Genomic DNA, 21862 nt, shown 5'->3' on the forward strand with positions numbered 1-21862 from the left:
AATGTATTTCCATTAAAAACCCCGAGCAGTCTGGACGTGCAGAGGTACAAATTAAAGTTCAGCTCTGACACTCGTCGATTTGTGGAAAGTGGGAAAGGAATCATTTCTCTGATTAAAAGTCCAACTGTTTACTTTTTTCAAACGGTGTTCAGACTCAGACCTACAGCCTGACATGCACCTGTTAAATCAAACACAAAAGGCTGTGATTTGACACTTTTCTGCTTTCACTGCCTCGTGTGACATCATATTATATAGCACACACGCTGATAAATGGATCAGAAAAGACTGCATCACATTTACAGCACGAAGTCGGTAAAAGAGGAAATTGTTCAGCTTACCTTTGATTTGAAGATGATGATTGTAGAAAAAAAAAGCTTGTTGAGGGTCACATTAGTCCATAATAAAGTATAATCCAGAGATGGAGAACTTTAAAACTGCCACACATGCCACTGCATGACACAGAATTAAAGAGCTGCAGCTGCATAAATCAGGCTTTAAATTAATTAAATAAATCAACATAATTTGTAAATTATGGAAATTTGATATCTTAACTATTTTTATATTTCTTTTGCTAGCACCTGTAGCTGGATGTGTTGCTGTATGTGGTTAAATGATTTTAAAAAATGCTGAAAACATAAACGGTCCTTTCAGTAGTTCAGCGCAGTTAGACCCAAAATGGTGCCATGTTCTGAGTTGACGCCACTCTCCAATCAAGGCACTTTGGTCTGGTCCAATGGCTGATCACATTGCTTTCTGTGAAAAGTAGGGAGTTCTCAAAAACTGAGTGAACATGCTAGAAGGGGACTATTGAGAGAAGTCATCAGATACGATTGAAGGCTTCTGTGGTTGCAGAAATTGTGCATAGTCCCACTTTTGTCTGTTGCATCACCAGTCACACAGCTTCATGATGAGGTGGCATAGGGGAGGATTTGCTGTTTGTCAGAAGGCACATTTAAAACCAGAACCTAGATCTGATCTGTTTTTCAAACTTTCTGTAATTCACTCTAACATGAAGCAGTTAATGGGGATCAACCAGACACTTTGGACCATTGCCCGAGTCTCGTATTGGAGGGTGTTGTTTGATGATCTTAGAATTACATCTCTACTTTTTGTGGATTGTGTGGTTCAGCTGGCCTCATCAGATTGTGACCTCTAATATGCATTGGGCAGATTTAAGGTAGAGTGTGATGAGAGTGGGATGAGCATCAGCAGCTCAAAATCTAGGACACCTTCTGTCAAAAAAAAGGGTGGATAGCCACCTCTGAGTTAGGGGAGAGCTGGTGCCCTAAGGAGAAGAGTTAAAGTATCTCAACGTCTGCCTTGGTAAGACAGAGTATGAGATCAACAGACAGATCGTGCTGCATCTGAGGTCCACTATGGTGAAAAACAAACTCATGATTTAATAATTTACCCTCTTAACCTTGGAAGGATTTAGAGCCACTACTCTTTGGCTTCAAAAGGAGCCAGCTGAGGTGCTTCGGGCAACAGGTGAGGATACCCCCTGGTTGTCTCCCTCAGGAGGTCTTTCAGACTCGTCCAGTTGGGAGGAGTCCCAAAGGAAGACCCTGGACACACTGGAGGGTTTACAGTGTATCCGGTAAGTATTCTCAGCACTTTTTCCACATTTTGTTACATTACGGCCTTATTCCAAAATGGAGTAAATTTATTTTTTCCCCTCAAAATTTTACTCACAACACCCCATAATGACAACAAGAAAAAAGTTTTGGGGAATTTTTTTGCAAATGTATTAAAAAAAAAACTAAGAAATCACATGTTCATAAGTATTCACACCCTTTGCTCAATACTTTGTTGATACACCTTTGGCAGCAATTACAGCCTCAAGTCTTCTTGAATATGATGCCACAAGCTTGGACAGTTTTGCCCATTCCTCTTTGCAGCACCTCTCAAGCTCCATCAGGTTGGATGGGGAGCATCGGTGCACAGACATTTTCAGATCACTCCGGAGATGTTCATTTGGATTCCACAGAATGTCTGGGCTCTGCCTGGACTACTCAAGGACATTCACAGAGTTGTCCTGAAGCCACTCCTTTGATATCGTGGCTGTGTGCTTAGGGTCATTGTCCTGCTGAAACATGAACTTCTGCCCCAGTCTGAGGTCAAAAGCACTCTGGAGCAGGTTTTCATCCAGGATGTCTCTGTACATTGCTGCATTCATCTTTCCCTCAATGCTGACTAGTCTCCCAGTTCTTTCCACTGAAAAACATCCCCACAGCATGATGCTGCCACCACCATGCTTAACTGTAGGGATGGTGCCTGGTTTCCTCTAAACATGACATCTGGCTTTCACACCAAAATGTTGAATCTTTGTCTCATCAGAACAGAGAATTTTGTTTCTCATGGTCTGAGAGTACTTCAGGTGCCTTTTGGCAAACTCCAGGTGGGCTGCCATGTGCCTTTTACTAAGGAGTGGCTGACCACTGTACCATACAGGCCTGACCGGTGGATTGCTGCAGAGATGGCTGTCCTTCTGAGAGGTTCTTCTCTCTCTACAGTGAAATGCTTGAGCGTTGACAGGGTGACCATTGGGTTCTTGGTCACCTCCCTCATTAACCAATCAACTGAACATGCCCCAAGTGGACTCCAGTTAAGCTGTGGAAACATCAAGGATGATCAGTGGAAACAGGATGAACATGTGCTCAATATTGAGCTTCATGGCAAAGGCTGTGAATACTTACATACATGTGATTTCTTAGTTTATTTATTTTTGATAAATCTGAAAAAAAAAATCTCAAAAAACTCTTTTTCGTATTGTCATTATGGGGTATTGTATGTAGAATTTTGACGGGAAAAATGAATTTCATCCATTCTGGAATAAGGCTGTAATATAATAAAATGTGGAACAAGCGAAGTGCTGTTAATACTTACTGGATGCACTCTATATTTCCCAGCTGGCTTGGGAAAGCCTTGGGATCCCCCAGGAAGAATCTGAGGGCCTGGCCTAAGATAGGGATGTGTGGGCTGACTTGCTTAGTCTGCTGCCATTGCGATCTGGATGCAAGAATGAATGACTAAAATCAGTCAGAAGACCACTGCACCCAATCAAATTCAACCTTAAAGTTAAAGTGAACAATATCCCACTGGTGCGTTCATGCAGACACATACAACATGAATTTATAGTGAATATGAACCTGGTCTGAACCATGACTTCTCTCTGATTGGACACTGGTTTTCAAAGAATACTGGGAAAACATTATGAACTGGTTTAGATTGCCACAGAAGGCTTTCTTACTTTTAAACAACAAAGAGTCCTCCATGGCAGAAACAGACTCTGCGTCTTGCTTCTCCTCGCTGCTTTCCCACTCCTCCAGCTGGATTCCAAAATCTTCCTCAGCCATGCAGGCAGCACCCTCTGGATTAACACAAGTTTAAATACACTCATTCCTATATGATTTGTAATGGCGATCGATCCATTTTTATACTCAAGTCAATTTACAAGAACAAAAATAAAATAAAAAACAAGATTAAAAGGTATTACACATGGACTTAAACATTTTTTTCCTGCATTTACAAAAATATTTTAGCACCCCAATTTATAAGTCTGGTGCATTAACTGATGCCAGTAATTATAGACCAATATCTCCCAATTCTCCAAGTCTCCCAATAATGTCAAAAGCACTTGAAAAGGTTGAACATTTTTCATAAAAAATGTTCAACTGAGATGGCACTGTGTCACGTCAATGAGAGAATAAAACATTCACTTGATAATGGAAATGTGGTTGGTTTTCAGACTTGAAGAAAGCCTTTTTTAACTTCCTTTCTATTTCATTCCTCCTGACTGCCAGAGGGCGGTGCTTTAGCACCTGGATAACTACATGTGCGCAGCACAGAGGTCGAGAATATATACCAACAAAGTCACGCCATTGGCTGTGACCTGGGTGACGTCACTGGTTGTCTTTATATACCAGACGCACCCAGCGCTCGGTTCTTTTCTACATTCTCGCATTCTTAGAGGTTGAGAACGCATTTAGCTGCTCTTGCTGCTCTTGCTTGTAGCCTCGCAACCCACCTTCGGTTGGAGCTACGTGCACTGCACACGTCCTCCAGAGGCTGTGAGATACGGCTTCACCGTTTTTTGTATTCTTTGACTGACGCCTGTCGTGAGTACACCTTCCTAAATGCCGGGTGCGCACCTTTGCCGCTGCCCTGCTGGGTATTTTCCTCTGTGCACATAAGCCGTGCTGTTTTGACGGAAGCTGGCTATTTGTTTAGTTGTGTCACTAACCCCGTTAACTACGTGGTAGTGTGTGTATCAGAACCAGTATAGTGTACTGTGTTGGGCTTGCCGTGAGTGTTTTCCACTCCTTGAAGTACTTTGTCTGCACTGCCGCCATTTTGCTAAGTTTAACAGCTCCGCTAGCAGCTAGTGTTGTCGTCGTTGCTCTAAGTGACTTAGCACTTGGGCTGTGAGTTTTTCGGCTGTGTGCATCGTGTTATTACTGTGGCTGTGAGTGTTTCACGCTCCGGGCCTTGTATTAGCTTTTACTCTGTGAGTGTTTCACGCTCGGTGCCTCGTGCCGAGTCTGTGGCTGGAGTGCTTCACGTGCCGTGCCTCGTGTCGAGTCTGCGGCTGGAGTGCTTCACGCTCCGTGCTTCCTGTCAAGTTGACGGTTGTGAGTGCTTCACGCTCTGTGCCTCGTGTTAAGTCGACGGCTGTGAGTGCTTCACGCTCCGTGTCTGGTGTTACTATTTACACTGCGTGTGATTCACCTCTTGTCTTTGTTGCATGGCTGTAGTACCTGTTTGGCTCCGTTGAGCCCAGATGATGGACATATGTTTTGCCCCTCGTGTCTTGGGATCGGACACCTCAGGGGAAGCCCTGAGTGGCGATGCCTGCCTTAACTGTGCCAGCATGCCACGGGCAGAGAGATCTGCTAGACTTGCGGCATTGGAAAGTGGAATATCTAGTGCGACTTTGGCCTCCAGCCCCAGGAAGGAACCAAAGCACCTTAAACGCCCACATGCCGGAGCCCCTTCTGCTAAGAAGGTTACTCATGACCATGCTTTGGCTGAAAAGGTCGAAACGTTGACTTCTGAGTTTGCTCAGATTAAGTCCTTGCTTCTGAATCTATAGCCTAGGGATGCAGTGACAGTTCCTGTAGTCCCTAATGAGGCCGATCAGACCAATGTAGTTACTCAGCAGGAGGAAGATGTCGTGTCTATTGCTGCGACTGATTCCTTCTACATGACAAGTGACATAAACTGTGTGGAGGATGAGGATGAGAGGGGTCTTTCTCCAAGCCATTCATTAGTGGGCTCTCACACCTCTGAGGCAGAGTCCCTGCTGCAAACCGGACCTGGACTATCCTTTCTCAAGCAAGCTGTTCAGTTGGCTTCATCCAGGCTTGGGGTTGACAATCCCCCTGCGGAAACCACCGCTTCAAGTGCCTTTTTCAAAGTCACTCAGAAGCCTGACTTCAACATTCCAGTTTCGCAACCATATATCGAGGAGCACCACCAATGTTGGGCGGACCCCAAATCATTGACCCATCTATCGCAGGACTGCAGAGCCCTTAGCTCTATGTGTGATTCGGCACAGTATGGTCTGAACCGTATGCCTGCCGTTGACAGCATTATTGCAAACCTGGTTGTGGCTCCAGCTGATGCTGCTAGGCCAGATGCCCGCTGCCCATGACCTCAATGTAGGGTCATTGATGACCTCCTCACCAAAAGCTATGACATAGCTGCTCACATCGGTCGCCTAGGCAACTCACTGTCCCATTTAGCCCTTGCCCTGTCAAAGTCTTTGAGGGAGGCAGAGGTCTTAGTGGGTTAGGGTTAGTCTTAGTGATGCCTCACTCCAAACCTTTGCTTATATGTCCAGAGAGCTTGGCAGACTGATGTCAACCCTTACCATCACTAGATGTCAGGTGTGGCTTGCGCAGTCCACCCTGTCCGAATCCTGCAGAGGCACACTCCGTTCGCTGTCGGTTCTTCCAGGCCAAGTATTTGGACTTGCGGCCCAACAAACTTTGGAGCGTGCTGTTGAGGCTAGTAAATCTCGCAACAATTTGTTGACCTACACCGGTCTTCCAGATCTCAGCCAGTCAGACGTGCTACAGCTTTTCACTCTACATCCAGGCTTCCGCCGACTCCCAGAGCTGCACGTGCTTTCGCAGTTGAGGGCCAGCTCTCCCAGCAGCCTGCCTTTTGGGAGCCTATGGGCAGACCCGGGAGAACTGAACGGTTTCACAGAGCTTCCAGTAATCGCGCCCAGAGGTCCTCAGGGATGTGAGGCAGAGGTGGTCGGGTCTGACTGCCAACGTTTGGCCCCCAGCCGTTTTCATGAAATCAACTCAGCCACTGGGAGGCTCAAGTTCAAGACCCATGGGTTATTTCAACCTTGTTCGAAGGTTACAGAATTCAGTTCAGATGTTATCCTCCGAAGTTCAATGGGGTGACGATGACTGTTGTTTCCGACTCGGTGCAGTCTGCCGCCCTACAATGGGAGATTTTGGAACTCCTGGAGAAGGGGGCCATAGAGCCAGTTCACAGTTCAGACCAGCTCAGGGGGTTCTATTCAATTTACTTCCTTGTTCCAAAGAAGGATGGCAGCTTTTGTCCTATCCTTGATCTCCGACATCTGAATCGTTATATCAAAGTGCTGCAGTTTCCACATGCTCCGCACAGTAGACGTCCTTCAAACTATCACACCAGGAGACTGGTTCACAAGTGTCGACTTAAAAGATGCCTATTTCCATGTACCAGTGGCGCCTCATCACAGGCAATTTCTCCGCTTTGCTTTCGAAGGTCAGGCATACCAGTTCAGGGTGCTTCCTTTCGGCCTCTCTCTCGCCCCTCGTACATTTACCAGATGTATGGCTGCAGCACTAGCCCCACTGCAAGCTCTTGGATTAAGAATCCTACCCTACTTAGACGATTGGCTTGTCTGCGCTCTGACTCAGGAGCAGGCGCCCAATGACACAGCTCTTCTACTGAACCATGTCTCTCATTTAGGACTCACAGTGAACTTTGCAAAGAGTTCTCTTGTTCCCAGTCAACAAGCGACCTTCATCGGCATTGCCATCAACTCCCTGACTATGACTGCATCGCCATCCCCGCAGAGAGTGGACGATGTAATTCGTCTCGTCTCACACATTCAACGGGCTGTGACGCTGCCTTTTGGTTTGCTGCTCTGGTTGATGGGCAAATTGACTGCAATGTTGCTAGTGGTACCTTTGGGACTTCTGTTCTTACGTTCCCTACAGATTTGGATCAACAACCTAGGCCTCAACTCAAAGTTGCATCAGCACAGGCTTGTACGCCTCTCCAACCTGTGCCTTCTACACTTCAGACCCTGGGGGAACGTGGACTTCATCTGCAAGGGTGTCCCTCTAGGCACCGTCCCTTCTCGCCGAGAGGTGGTTGTTACAGATGCATCACTCAATGGTTGGGGGGCCGTGTGGAATCACAGGATGGTGAGGGGTGTCTGGAGTCCTCAGGAGAGACTCCAACACATAAACGTGCTGGAGCTTCGCGCTGTGCGACTGGCTCTCAAGCATTTCCTCCCAGCCCTGAGAGGAAGACATGTTCTTGTCCGGTCGGACAACACGTCAACAGTCTATCACATAAAAACCATCAGGGAGGCACCAGGTCCAATCACTCACTGGCAGAAACTCGGAGGCTTCTCTTATGGGCGTTGCCTCACCTTCAAAGTGTCAGAGCAGTTCATCTGCCCGGCGTACAGAACATCGCTGCAGATTTACTCTCCAGACAGAAACCACCACTGGGAGAGTGGAGACTGAACCCGATTGTTCAAATGATCTGGCAGAAGTATGGTGTAGCGGAAGTGGACCTTTTCGCTTCAAGCACCACGACACATTGCCCACGGTGGTATTCCCTCTCTGAACCAGACAGCCCGCTGGGGCAGGATGCATTGGCTCACCGGTGGCCGGATTGCCTCCTTTATGCCTTCCCTCCTCTCCCGCTGCTGATGTTGACACTGCACAGGATAGATCAGAGCAGCCACAGGGTTCTGCTTGTTGCTCCATTCTGGCCGGTGAAGGATTTGGTTTCCCATGATTTACAAACTCCTCGAGGGAGAACCTTGGGCTCTCCCGGAGAGGAAGGATTTGTTGTCACAGCTACAGGGGAGGATTTGGCACCCTCACCCAGAATGCCTTCAACTGTATGTGTGGCCGTTGGAGGGGCCGGACTCCTTGTTAGGTTCTTGTGACCAGGCTGTTGTTCAGACTATCCTTAATTCACGCGCTGCTTCTACCAGGGCTTTGTATGACAACAGATGGAAGCTGTTTGTGCGGTGGTGTGAGAACCAAAAGTTAGACCCGGAGTGTTGCCCTGTGCCTATTCTCCTCAAATATTTACAAGAACTGCTGGAGAAAGGACTTTCTGTCGCTACCTTGAAGGTTTATGTTGCTGCAATCTCTGCCCGGCATGTATACACTGATGGCCGGTCAGCGGGTTCACACCTCTTAGTGTGTCGTTTTTTTGAAAGGTGCTCTACGTTTGCGGCCTCCAAGGCTTGCACGCGTACCTTCATGGGACCTTCCTCTAGTCCTGGAGAGTTTAAGCTTATCCCCTTTCAAACCAGTTGAAAGTGCTGATCTTAAAGGGGTGTCAGTGAAGACTGCCTTTCTACTTGCACTGTCTTTGGCTAAGCGGGTGGGAGAGCTCCATGCCATATCAGTCGCTGGGGACTGTTTGTGATGGAATTCTGATGGATCTGGGGTTACGCTGTGGCCTAATCCATCCTTTTTACCCAAGAGAATTTCAACCTTTCATGTTAACCAGCCAGTTTCCTTGGCTGTGTATGCCCTGCATTCTGATCCAGGATTATCTGTTTCAGGTTCCCTGTGTCCTGTCCGAATGCTGAAGCAGTACATTAGTGCGACTGTCGGGATCCGTAAAATGGATGCCCTGTTTGTGTGTTACGGTGATCACAAAAGAGGCTGTGCTGTCTCAAAGCAGCGACTCTCGCATTGAGTCGTGGATGCCATTTTACAAGTATACAGGTCCAGAGGTCTTCAGCCTCCTAAGGTTACGTGCCATTCCACCAGAGGGGTGTCCACCTCCTGGGCTGCACTGAGAGGTGTCCCTTTGAGTGATATATGTGCTGCTGCTACGTGGGCTTCGTCCTGTACCTCGCCCGCTATTACAGACTGAATGTGGCTGCTCCTCCTGCGGTGACTTCGGCGGTGTTGTCTGCCTCCACTCCCCACTGCTGATGCGAGGTGAGTGTGACTCTTTGTGACCTTGTTGGTATTAAGTCATCCAGGTGCTAAAGCACCGCCCTCTGGCGGTCAGGAGGAATGAAATAGAACAAGAGTTACGAATGTAACTACGGTTCTATGAATTCCGGATGACCGCCAGAGTTGCTTGTCACTCAGAGTCTTGCGAGTTCATTCCGAAAAGAAGCGAGCGCTGGATGCGTCTGGTATATAAAGACAACCAGTGACGTCACCCAGGTCACATCCAATGGCGTGACTTTGTTGGTATATATTCTCGACCTCTGTGCTGCACACATGTAGTTATCCAGGTGCTAAAGCACCGCCCTCTGGCAGTCATCCGGAATTCACAGAACCGTAGTTACATTCGTAACTCTCGTTTTTATTTATTTTTAAACAATAATAAGACAACATTCATCAAGGATCAGAAGAAACAATAAAGGCACAAAAAGAAAAAAAAAAAAGATTAAAAAATAAATAAAAAATATAACACCAAACAGGGGAGAATATTAAATTCCCAGGATTCACAGAATTATTTTTTTCAGTGCCATTATCAACTTATCTTCTGTCAGTGTCACTGTTCTTGTTCCTGTATATCGCCCATTTCTCTTCAAATTGGGCTTTCCACAATGTCAGCATATATGTCAATTTCTCCATCAGATAAATCTCCTCAATAATTTGCATCCATTGTTCCATGGTTGGGGGGTTGGGTTGATGCCACTTCCTTGTTATTGACTTTTTACAAGCCACTGTCAGTATTTTTTTTTAGCAAATATTTATCTTTTCCTTGTACATATTCTACTGAAAAAATTCCTAAGTACAGCATATAGTAGTTGCATTGAGAGGTAGATTATATTCCAACATTTTCATAATTTCCCTATTTATGTTTTCTCAACAGTTATTTTTTTGGAACAGTTCCAAAATAGATTACTATGTTTTACGTTTACTAATCCACAGTTTCTCCAGCATGACTGATTCAGATATTTACTTTATCTTAGGTGTGATGAAGAAGAGGATCAAGTTTTTCCATGAATTTCCCTCCATTTCTGAGAACCTGTGGTTGTTTGGTGGTTTTGCCAGTCATTATTCGTTATTTCGATAGTTAATTCCTTTTCCCATTTTATCCTGATACATTCCGTTGAATGTTTAGTATTCATTTTAAGTATATGGTAAAACTTAGATATAAGAGTCATCATCTTTCCTTCATATGCTTTATTAATCATTTTGATCACTGTGTTCTCTTCCATGTAGGGAATCTTCTTGATTTCCCTGTTATAATTTCTTACTTATTTTTATCTCTTTTACTAAATAGTGAAAATCATATTTCATTTCCTCAAAACTCATTAATCCCCCCTACTTTTCCAATGTTCTCCATGTTGTAATTCCGTTTGTTAACCATTGCTTATATCCCAGCCCTTGTTGGGCAGGTTTGAAAGTGGTATCATATACTATCCATTTTAATGCTTTAATATGTTTCTGTCGATTTTATTTTTTATAGCTCTATACTATGTTTCTAGTGTGAAACTTGTTATTGCGTCTATGTTACTTTTGTGTTTATTATATTGCTCTATATCCCTAATCAGAATTTGTATTGGGTTATTATTAACATCTTTTTCTATATCCTTCCACTTTGCTTCATAGCTTGGATTGCATCAACAATAAACATATTTCAGCTGTGGTGAAAAATAATCTTCTTAACTGGGGAGGGCCAAGCCCCCTTGTTCTTTAGGGAGATGAAGAGGTACATACTTGACTCTGGGTCTTTTAGCTCCCAAATAAATCAAGATATTCACCTATCCCAAGTTATAAAAAAAAGTTGGGGTATCGTCACTGGTAATGACAGAAATAGATAGAGTAACCTCGGTAAAATATCCATTCTTATAATTTCTATTTTCAAACTAACATGCAGAGGTAATATGTTCCATCTCTGCATATCTTTTTGGATTTCTATTGTGATATCTTGATAGTTTATTTCACACATTGTATTTAAATTTTGTGTAAGCATTATTCCCAAGTATTTTATTGTCTCCATATTCCACATAAATTTACATTTATTTTACATTTAGGTTTTGTTGGTAGGTAATTAAATGTCAGGACTTGTGGGGGTTTTTCCCATTTATTTTATATCCTGAGACATTCCCATAGACCTCCATTAATTTCACTAGGGCAGGGATTGACTGTTTTGGTTGTTGGAGGAAAAAAAAAATGTCATTGGCAAAAAGCCCTATCTTGTACTTGGGTGTTTCTGGCAAGTGACGTAGCAACTACAAGCATTCCAGCGCGCGCGCTACAATGGAATGTCGCTGATAATGTTAAGAACGAAGGCAAAGATTAATTCCAAAGTTTACATAAGTATGATGTCGTGTTATGATGACTCATTTTTAAGTGAAAACTGTTCATTTTGATGCAGTCACAGTAAAAGCTGCAGTTTTGTGAAGGTTTCTGTGCACCTGCATGGCCATGAGTCATAAACGCAGCCTGCCACTAACCATCTCTGCTGCAGGTTCAGTTTTGTGTATGATTAATTATGAGTGTTGTTATCAATAAAATCTACACAAAAAAAAAAAAAAAAAAAAAAAAAAAAACATCTGCTGCTGGGGGGAAAAAACAGTTTTGGAGACATTCCTTTTCGCAGTAAGCTGAGAGGAGCAACAAACTCACACACACAAGCTCCTCAAAGCAAAAAAATACAAAACACAAAAGGGGTAAAATCCTGAACATGCCAGACTCACTGTGTTATATTGTTTTCCAACTGCAAACTCCACACGAACAAAGAAGCATGTGCGTGCTTTGCCTCTCTCATGATTGAGGCACATTACATTTAATGTCCCTTAATTCCTGGAAATAATGTATTCTGACTTGTTCCAATGTAACAAATCCATCTACGTGTCCAGGCAGTCTGTTAAAAACAATGTCAGATGTCCCTACATCCATGTACACAGCTTCAGTAAACCAGCATCCACACAAACACCACATCACCACACTTTAGGCTCCAAAATCCGGCACTCTGAAAAAGTTAAGAGTTTCAGGGTGAAGTGTGTTGTCTCCTCTCTGTAAATCCAAGCCATTACTTTCAAACAGCAGCTCAGAAGCTTCGTTTTCGGATGGAGCAGGTTCACTTCCCTCTGTGTGTCAGTCATCGGGATGTTTCTGTTTTGCTAATAAATATGTCACACACTGAAAAATGCCAAGGACTGCAGAGTGAAATATTTTCTGGAAAGGCACCTGCTAACGGTCAGAGTGAGAGGAATAAAATACATCAGAGATCACCAATTATTAGCATGTGTGTGCAGAGACACTTACAATCATGAGTTCTTTTATGTTGTCTTAATACCTGGGATGTTAAAAATGTGAGACATGTCCTTTAAAGTCAGCTCATTTATATCTGCATGCCATGATTCTTTCACATTTATCTGATTACATCAGTGCCTGGGGCCAGGCCACTAACTCAGCCACTGGACCTCTATTTTCACTTTTTAAACAAGATTTGAAAATTTTAGACCAGAAGCCACAAAAATGGTACCACTGCAAAATCAAAGAGAAATACAATTTGTTGACTTTTTCTAACTTTATAAAAATCTCCTTTCTGAAAGTTGTATTCAAATGTGTAAATGGACTTGCCCCACAAGTGATGTCTCAGATCTTTAAAAAAATAGATAACTGTAGGACCATGACGAGGAGCGTGTCCAATCAAAACTGTAAAATTCAAAGGCGTAGGACAACATTTGGCCCAATTATCCCTCTCAGTTCAAGATACACACCTAGGGAATTCTTTACCTTCAGAAAATAAATTGCAAACAGAACTGAAGAGGTTTAGTGTGAAAGTTAAACACTGGTTCAAACAGCAGCAGAAATGTGAACATTAATTTCTTTCAAGTGATTTTTATTGCAATAGCATTTTACCAATAATTAATGTTAAAATACCCCGTCACACTAGAGCATGAATGAGCCCGAATGCCTTACAAATGATTTATCCACACACATTTGGGCAAATGTAAGCTGCATTCAAACTCCTCGTACAGCATTCTTACAGCAGTCGGCACATTCGTACAGCCAGAGCAGATGCACTCTATACTCATGTTGGAAAACAATTGACCGGCGGTCGAGGTGCAATCATACTGCAATCTGACTGCAGTCGCAATATTCGAATGGCAATTCATGCACAATTCGAAGCATCCGAGGGGCTGTTCGAATTGACTGAGCACGCTGAATCCTGGCCAAATGTTCCGACCGTGCCTGCACGCACAAATCCGAATACCGCACGAATGAACATCTGAACTACAGTCTGGCAAATCTGAGCTGCCTTTTAAATCCTTGTACAGAATTCCTGCATGCCACACAGTCAGGTACATTCACGCGGCCAGAGCAAACATAGAACACATGCACATCACTAGCAAGCTGCATTTGAAGTGGGGAAAGGCCTCGGACGATCTCATGGCCTTCTGCGCCCCTTCTACACCTTTCAGTCTGGCCGGAATAACAGCTGATCAAAGTGCCGTGTAAGCAGCAGGCTGGACCACGCACACACCCCGCCGTGCGTGTGTGCGCACATATCATCTGATTGATTTATCGCTCGTGCATGAACCTGTCTGGACAGTAGGGCATCCACCTTTCTGCTAAACAGCTGATGCCCCCTTGCTTGCCTTCCACCCAGACCTCAGGTGGCACGTACGGTGTTGGAGGTGCATACTGCATATTCCTGCTGCATTCTTCCAGCATTGTGGGGTTTCGTGCTGTGCTCTCTGTATTCTCTGTTTTTTAAGTTATTTTGTTTATATTTTTGTTATGTGCTGTGTCCATATTTGACCTGCGCTCTGGGTAGTCAACCTGGATTCAGGAGCTGCTGTACTCTGGATGTGTGCAAATCATTCGAGGTGCCTTCGAAACACATTCTGGGTATTCGTACGGCATTCGTACACGGCTGTACAAATGTCTGCTCCATACGAATGTGGCTCGATTTCTGGCTGTTTTTCCCATCCAGGCTATTCGTAGGGCATTCGGGCTCCTTTGTTCTCTAGTGTGACGGGACTCTTAGTTGTGTTTTAATCTCTAATGTACAACTGCAACCTTGTTTATTTATTCATGTAACTTATTCATTGTATTATTCACTGTATTTGTATCATTGCATTGTATTCTTTTTAGTAAATTTTACTATTCAAAGCCTGACCAGGGACAAAGACTGCAAATTAGCTGAAGCTAGACATCTTTTATGCATCACATTTTCAACTTTGTGTGGCAATGTATGTATTGTCTGCAATAAATAAACACTAAAATAAAATGAATAATATAGGCAACATTATTTTGTAAATTTGTACTACTAGTAATATTTTGCAAGCTCAACTTTTTTACTTTCATGTTACACTCTGTCAGTCATCAGATAACTTGGTAGATTGCCAAACAAAATACATACTTGCATGTCTCCATCCTTTTTGTGGACAATATTTTATTGTAGTTTAAGTTGACATGAATTAAAGGCCAACGCTGTGACGGATTGGAAAGAAACTTCAGCTGTCCTCAAAAGTTAGAAGATAGTTATTTTTTAAAACGACATGATTGTCATCCTGAGCTGATCAAGAGTAGTGCATTAGGATGAATCCAGGTGCTTTATGATGCATCAGTATCTTGTTCAAGGTGAAATCCCTTTCAGATCATTTTTTTTTTCCGGTTGTCATAAATGGCTCATTGCATGTTGTTAAACTGTTCATGGTAATTAGTCACTTCAACAAGCAGTTTCAACAAACAAGATGAGATCATCTGGGGCTTTAACAGTTCTCAGGTACAGCCGTCTGAAGGGCTCCTGCAGGTGGAAACTTGTGTTCCTGCAACCACAGCTTCACACACACTCATCAGACAAAGAAAAGTCAGATCCAGACTCTGAGGCCCGTTGGTGCCATTGCTTTTCACTGGACTCCATAGCGTGACCTTACAAAGGTGAAAATGCACAGGGTACCATTTGATCACAAGCAGGCTCTTCTCTCTGCAGAGACTGGAGGACAGCAAGCCCTTCAGAGCTTATGGACAGAATGCTGCAGCTCTGGTCGAACTCTCCTCATGTGCGCAGCAATGGCCAACACCACAATCACGGGTTGCCATGCGCTGGTGGGGAGGCTGACAAATTCTTCCTGGCAGGACAGCACCACGGCTTGACCAGCAGCTCGTGCCACATCACACGCAGCGGTAGAAGCCCCATACCACACAATCAGCACCGCTGCGGAGGAGCTGCAGCTCCTCCGCAGCGGTGCTCAAAAACTGGCTTTTGTACTGTGTGAAAACATTCAGCTGGTTGAACAAAGTCAAACTAAAGGCTAATGTTACAAAAACTAAGCAAACAATAGGCTAACATTACAAAAACTAAGGAAACGATAAGAAACCGTGAAGAACGACAGCAAAACGAAATACAAAAGAATTGAGGTTTTTGTTGCCTTTGTTCAAATTTTTTGACTGTTTAAAAATCCTGACAAAGTGCCAGCTGCAGGAACGAAGCTGAGCGAAGGTTAAACAATGCCAACAAAAGTCCAGATTTCTTGTTTCATTAGGGCATGGGTTAAAGCAATAAATTTTCATCTGACTGAAATTTTTTCCTGGCAAAAATCAATGCCAGCAATTCCCTAAAATGTGGCGTAGTGGGGGCAACACTCTTTTTCCTCAATAAATACAATAAACACATTATATAGTATACAAATCTATTCTAAATTGCCTCTAAGGAAAGAGAAAAAGCATAAAAATGCAAAACCTGAACACAAAGGTACATAAAAGGGTGGTGGGGGGCAGGGTGTAGTCTTGATTCTGGGGGGTCTGGGGGTGCTCCCCCAGAAATTTTTTAAAAGAGCAAGTCAAATTTAGTATATTCTAGTGAATCTTAATGGGTTTGAAGCCCTCTGAAACAAAGAAAACTCACTTCAAACTGTCAAGTAAAAACATATTATTATATTACCAGTATGTTTGCCTTTAACAACCTTCCCATGCTGTTTGTATTTGGTCAAGAGTTTAGACACAGCTGACTGTGAACAACCAACATCTTTTGCAACATTGCGTGATGATTTACCCTCTTTTAAGAGTTTGATAATCCTCTCCTTTGTTTCAATTGACATCTCTCGTGTTGGAGCCATGATTCATGTCAGTCCACTTGGTGCAACAGCTCTCCAAGGTGTGATTTAGATGCAGACTAATGAGCAGATCTGATTTGATGCAGGTGTTAGTTTTGGGAATGAAAATTTACAGGGTGATTCCATAATTTTTTCCTCAGAATTGAGTGAGTCCATATTTTTTTCCCTCTGCTTGGTCTAAAAAAGTAACCGTTACTGACTGCCACAATTTTTTTTTCCTGATTTCTTATAGTTGTTTCTTAAAGCCAGAAAGGTGCCATTTGAAATGACTTTAGTTTTGTGTCATGTCTGTGATCTGCTTTTTTTCTACAAAATTAAACAACTGAATGAACATCCTCCGGTGATTCCATAATTTTTGCCAGGGTTGTAGAAGACACACAATTGTTATGATTTTTATTAGAAAGTGGAAGAAACACAAGCTGACTGTCAACCTCCCCCAGTCTGGGATTCCATGCAAGATCTCACTTTGTGGGGTAAGGATGATTCTGAGAAAGCTCAGAACTAAACGGAGGATGTGGTCAATGACCTGAAGAAAGCTGGGACCACAGTCACAAAGATTACATTAGTAACACACTCCACTGTCGTGGTTTAAAATCCTGCAGGGCAGCAAGGTCCCCCTGCTCAAGCCAGCACATGTCCAGGCCCGTTTGAAGTTCACCAGTTACCATCTGGATGATCCAGAGAAGGCATGGGAGATGGTCATGTGGACAGATGAGACCAAAATAGAGCTTTTTGGAATCAACTCCACTTACCATGTTTAGAGGATGAGAACAACCCCAAGAAAACCATCCCAACCATGAAGCATGGGGGTGGAAACATCATACTCTGGGGGTGCTCTTCTGGAAAGGGGACAGGATGACTGCACTGTATTGAAGGGAGGATGGATGGGGTCATGTACTGCGAGATTTTGGCAAACAACCTCCTTCAGTCAGTAAGAGCATTGAAGATGGGTCATGGCTGGGTCTTCCAGCATGACAATGACCCCAAACACACAGCCAGGGCAACTAAGAAGGGGCTCCATAAGAAGCATTTCAAGTGGCCTGGCCAGTCTCCAGACCTGAACTCAATAGAAAATCTTTGGAGGGAGCTAAAACTCCAAACCTGAAAAATTTGGAGAAGATCTGTATGAAGGAGTGGACCAAAATCCCTGTTGCAGTGTGTGAAAACTTGGTCAAGAACGACAGGAAACGTCTGACCTCTGTAATGGCAGACAAATGTTTTTTGTACCAACTGTTAAGCTCTGTTTTTCTAAGGAGTCAAATACTTATTTTTAGGGCTGCGGCTATCGATTATTTTAGTAATCGAGTATTCTATCGATTATCCTGGCGATTAATCGAGTAATCGGATAAAAAGTACTTTTGCGTTTTTAAACAACATCAATAGTCCAGGGCTGTCCATAAGCAATGGCACAATGTCACTGTGCCAAAGTGCTGGCATTTTGCTGAAATGGCAGTGGGATGTGGCCTTCTATTTTGTTTTCTCCAATTTGTAAAAATTAACCATTTTTAAGTTTTTTTTTTTTTTAGGTTTTTTTTTTATAAACATTGATGGACTGGGTCCCTGCATGATTTTCTTTTATCTCTCTTTCTCTGTAATTCAGCAGATGCATTTCAGCTGGAGGTTGAACATGCAGCCTCGCAGTCAGTTTTTTTTATTATTTTACTTAAGTTATCGTGTTTGTGAAGTGTTGTGTGTTGCCCAAAAATGCAAAAATTAAAAAGTCAAACACTCAGTGTGAGTCTGAGGGAAACACAGAAGAAAGAGTAGACTTCTGCTGTTTGTCAACGTAGCTGGGGACAGAGCTGTGACTCGCCCGGTCTGAGAGCCCTTCACACTGGGCAGAGAGAGACAGCAGCCGGCCACCGGGTCAACAGTCCCTCCCCACATAGAGCAGACCGTGTTTTTTTAAAAAATAGACAAACACACTGCTTCACTTTAAATGCACAGTAAGTCTATTTCAGATGATCAGCGTGGACCATCTTTCTCTTAAAAGGCTTTATTTTACTCTATGTGTCACGTTGGAAAGCGGTAGCTATCGTTGCTAATTTGATAAGCTGTTATGCTCGTCTTCTTCTGTTTTTTTACTGCAGACGTTGCAGCGCCACACACAGGCCTGGCATATGTACTACAACGTTAAACGAAGCTTCAAGGCACAGAATTTGCCTCAAACATTTTTTGAAATCGAATTATTCGCGTTACTCGACTAATCGTTTCAGCCCTACTTATTTTATGCAATAAAATGCAAATTAATTATTTAAAAATCATACAATGTGATTTTCTGGATTTTTTTTTTTCCTGATTCTGTCTCTCACAGTTGTGGTGTAATGTGTACCTACGATAAAAATTACAGATCTCGCCATTCTTTGTAGGTGGGAAAACCTGCAAAACTGACAGGGGTGTCAAATACTTATTTTCCCCACTGTGTATGGATGTATGAATCGATCCGTAGGAATTAAAATGAGAATTGATTTAAAACTGGCGAATCGATCTTTTCAACCCAGCACTAATCATCTTTCTCCATGTAATGTGGAGTTGCGTCAGGAAGGGAATCCGGTGTAAAAATTGTACCAAAACAACATGCAGATCCACCTTGGATATGCTGTGGCGACCCAAAGTGAAAACAAGGGAGCAGTAATTACACTGATGCTGTAAAGAGATTGATTTTAATTAGTGGGTGTGTTTTCAAAGACTCACGTGAACAGGACTGTTGGTGTGAGAGATTGTAAAGGAAGGGGTAGAACTGCAGGCAGCGCAGCAGAGGAAGGCTGGCGCGACACTGGTCACAGCCAGCAAACGAGGAGAATGAAGTGGAGGACGACAACGCCATCTCCAGGGTGTGGCGGAACGAGGCCAGAGCACCTGTCACATTGCCCTGGGCCAACTGCACGCTCACCAGGCTGAGCAGGATGTGTGGCTGAGAGAGGGAAAAGCAAAACCAAAACAGAAAACAGAAACTTCAAATAAGCTGAAACTGCACCCAAGCTTCTGCAAATATTTATACATATACAGTTCTGTGTGAAAGGGGTCATAAACAGAACTGTGGGATTTGAGATTGATGTGCATCATGAAATGGCAACGTTGGAAAAAGGCAGATAAAAACTGATTCTGCTCAACCATTTGAAAACAGCAAACATACCAGAATACACATACATGACATGATTTACTAAGATCACATATAACAGGTGGTACGTTGCATGGATACACGACAGCGGGTCGTAACCTGACACGGCAGCAGCACATACAGTTAGTTGTATGCAAAAGTTGGGGCACCCCTGATAATTGTCATGATTTTTCTTTATAAATCATTGGTTGTCTGGATCAGGAATTTCAGTGAAATATATCATATAGCAGACGAACACACTGATATTTGAGAAGTGAAATGAAGTTTCTCGTATTTACAGAAAGTGTGCAATAATTATTTAAACAAAATTAGGCAGGTGCATAAATTTGGGCACCCTTGTCATTTTATTGATTTCAATACATTTAGCACTAATTACTGGAATACAAAATTGGTTTGGTAAGCTCAATGACCCTTGACCCCCTTACAGAGGTGAATCCAGCCATGACAAAAGGGTATTTAAGGTGGCCATTTGCAAAAGTTTCCCCTCTTTGCATCTCTTCTAATGAGTGGCAACATGGAAGTCTCTAAAGAACTCTCAAATGACCTGAAAGCAAAGATTTTTCAACATCATGGTTTAGGGGAAGGATACAAAAAGCTATCTCAGAGATTTCACCTGTCAGTTTCCACTGTGAGGAACATAGTGAGGAAATGGAAGACCACAGGCACAGTACTAGTTAAGCTCCGAAGTGGCAGGCCAAGAAATATCTGAGATGTTTTGTAAAGAAGAATGGTCCAAAATACCTTCAACCAGAATCCAGACTCTCATTGGAAGCTATAAGAAGTGTTTAGAGGCTGTTATTTCTATAAAAGGAGGATCTACTAAATATTGATGTATTTTTTTCTGTTGGGATGCCCAAATTTATGCACCTGCCTAATTTTGTTTAAAGAATTATTGCATACTTTCTGTAAATCCTATAAACTTCATTTCACTTTTCAAATATCACTGTTTGTCTGCTATATGATATATTTAACTGAAATTGCTGATCCAAACCACCAATGATTTATAAAGAAAAATCATGGAAATCATCAGGGGTGCCCAAACTTTTACATACAACTGTAAATGAAGATATCTGCATGTGTGAATGACTATAGAAAAAGAAATTCAATCAGTCACTTTCAGGTATGCACAACATAAAACAAATACACACATTTTTAACTGAAAATGTCATTTACTGAATGAAAATGTGTGGTTTAGATATATTTTTTCATGTTTGTATGCTTGTCTGTATATTACAAAGGACCACAATGGATTTAAGTGCTTAGCACTTTCTTGTGTACACTTCATTAAAAAAAACTGTTTACTTCTTTTTACATTTACATTTTTTTAATCATACGTATAACTCCAATCAAATATCACGGGAGGTGTGTAGTGTTTGGTTCAAGTCATAGAGCCGTATATAAGAACTAGAGAGGGCAGTCACACAGACGCTTGCCAGCAAGGAGGCGTCGTCGCCATTTTCAAACTGGCAGCTCAGTGGCAAGCACGTATCATTTGAATGCCCGTGTACCGTTATATGCAATACAGCAACACGGAGGTTGCTCATAGATCTTGTCAAGAAACAGCTGAAAAATGCCAGAAAGCTGCGCATGTTGGCAATGCAGCAACCGGAGGAAGAAGGGAGACAACATTTCCTTCCAATAAGTAAGCAGTTTTGGTTATTCTTGTTACTTTTCCATGACTTTGGGTGATAAACGTGTATCTTGCAGAGCTTAATGCCTATGCAATGCATGAATATGAAGCTCTATATCATGTCTATACAATATAGCCTGCCAGTGCCTGGAAAAAAATGTGACTCATGAATGATCTTCTGCAAAGGAACTGATTATTGTATTTTTACTGTAACTTTTGAAGGGCCTGTACCCAATCTGAGGATTTAGCGACCACCTGGAATGGAATTTTACTCTAAGCTGATGTTGTGGCCAGCCTTTTGGCTGTCTCTCTGCCCTTCCCTTTCTCTCCTCTCGTGTGTTGTTTGTCCGTTTTCCCTCCAGGTGGCACACTGCAGAGCTGAGGAACACCTGCTGCTCATCATCTACTCGCCCCTGACGTTCCTGAGCGGCTCATCAGGAGCGGGTTACTTAAACCCCGGCTTTGAGCTCAGTCAGTGTCAGATTCTACACGTTGACTCTCCATGAGAAATCCATGACCTTGTCTACGCTGCCGCTTCTATGTGCTTTGATGTCTGAGCTTCCCACAGCTCAACCTGGCCTCTCCTCTAATTTCCATATTAGAGCTCGTTGATCTTTTGGTGTTTCCAGACGCCTTCCTGCGTGGCTTCCATGCTGTACTGCTCCTGGCTTCCACGCCACTACCAAGCACTACGTCACTTTGGAACTCATCTACTCTCTGCCTCAGAGCACACAGCTCTGCCATGTTCAGCTAAGTTCCTGCATGTATCTGAGATCCCGTTCTCACGCTGCTCCTGTATGTG

General features: G+C 43.2%; 1 protein-coding gene across 1 annotated transcript in view; it reads right to left on the reverse strand.

Annotated features, from left to right (window-relative positions):
- ttc17 (tetratricopeptide repeat domain 17) overlaps nt 1-21862 on the reverse strand; it is a 100934-nt gene that overhangs the window by 36799 nt on the left and 42273 nt on the right. Inside the window, exons 16-17 of the mRNA XM_034184721.1 lie at nt 19004-19223; nt 3251-3370 (exon numbers count right to left, since the gene is read on the reverse strand). Of these exons, the coding sequence (XP_034040612.1) occupies nt 3251-3370; nt 19004-19223 (340 nt within the window). The remainder of the gene's footprint in view (nt 1-3250; nt 3371-19003; nt 19224-21862) is intronic.

The sequence above is a fragment of the Thalassophryne amazonica genome, chromosome 2 (genome assembly GCF_902500255.1).
Source record: "Thalassophryne amazonica chromosome 2, fThaAma1.1, whole genome shotgun sequence".
Classification (NCBI taxonomy): Eukaryota; Metazoa; Chordata; class Actinopteri; order Batrachoidiformes; family Batrachoididae; genus Thalassophryne; species Thalassophryne amazonica.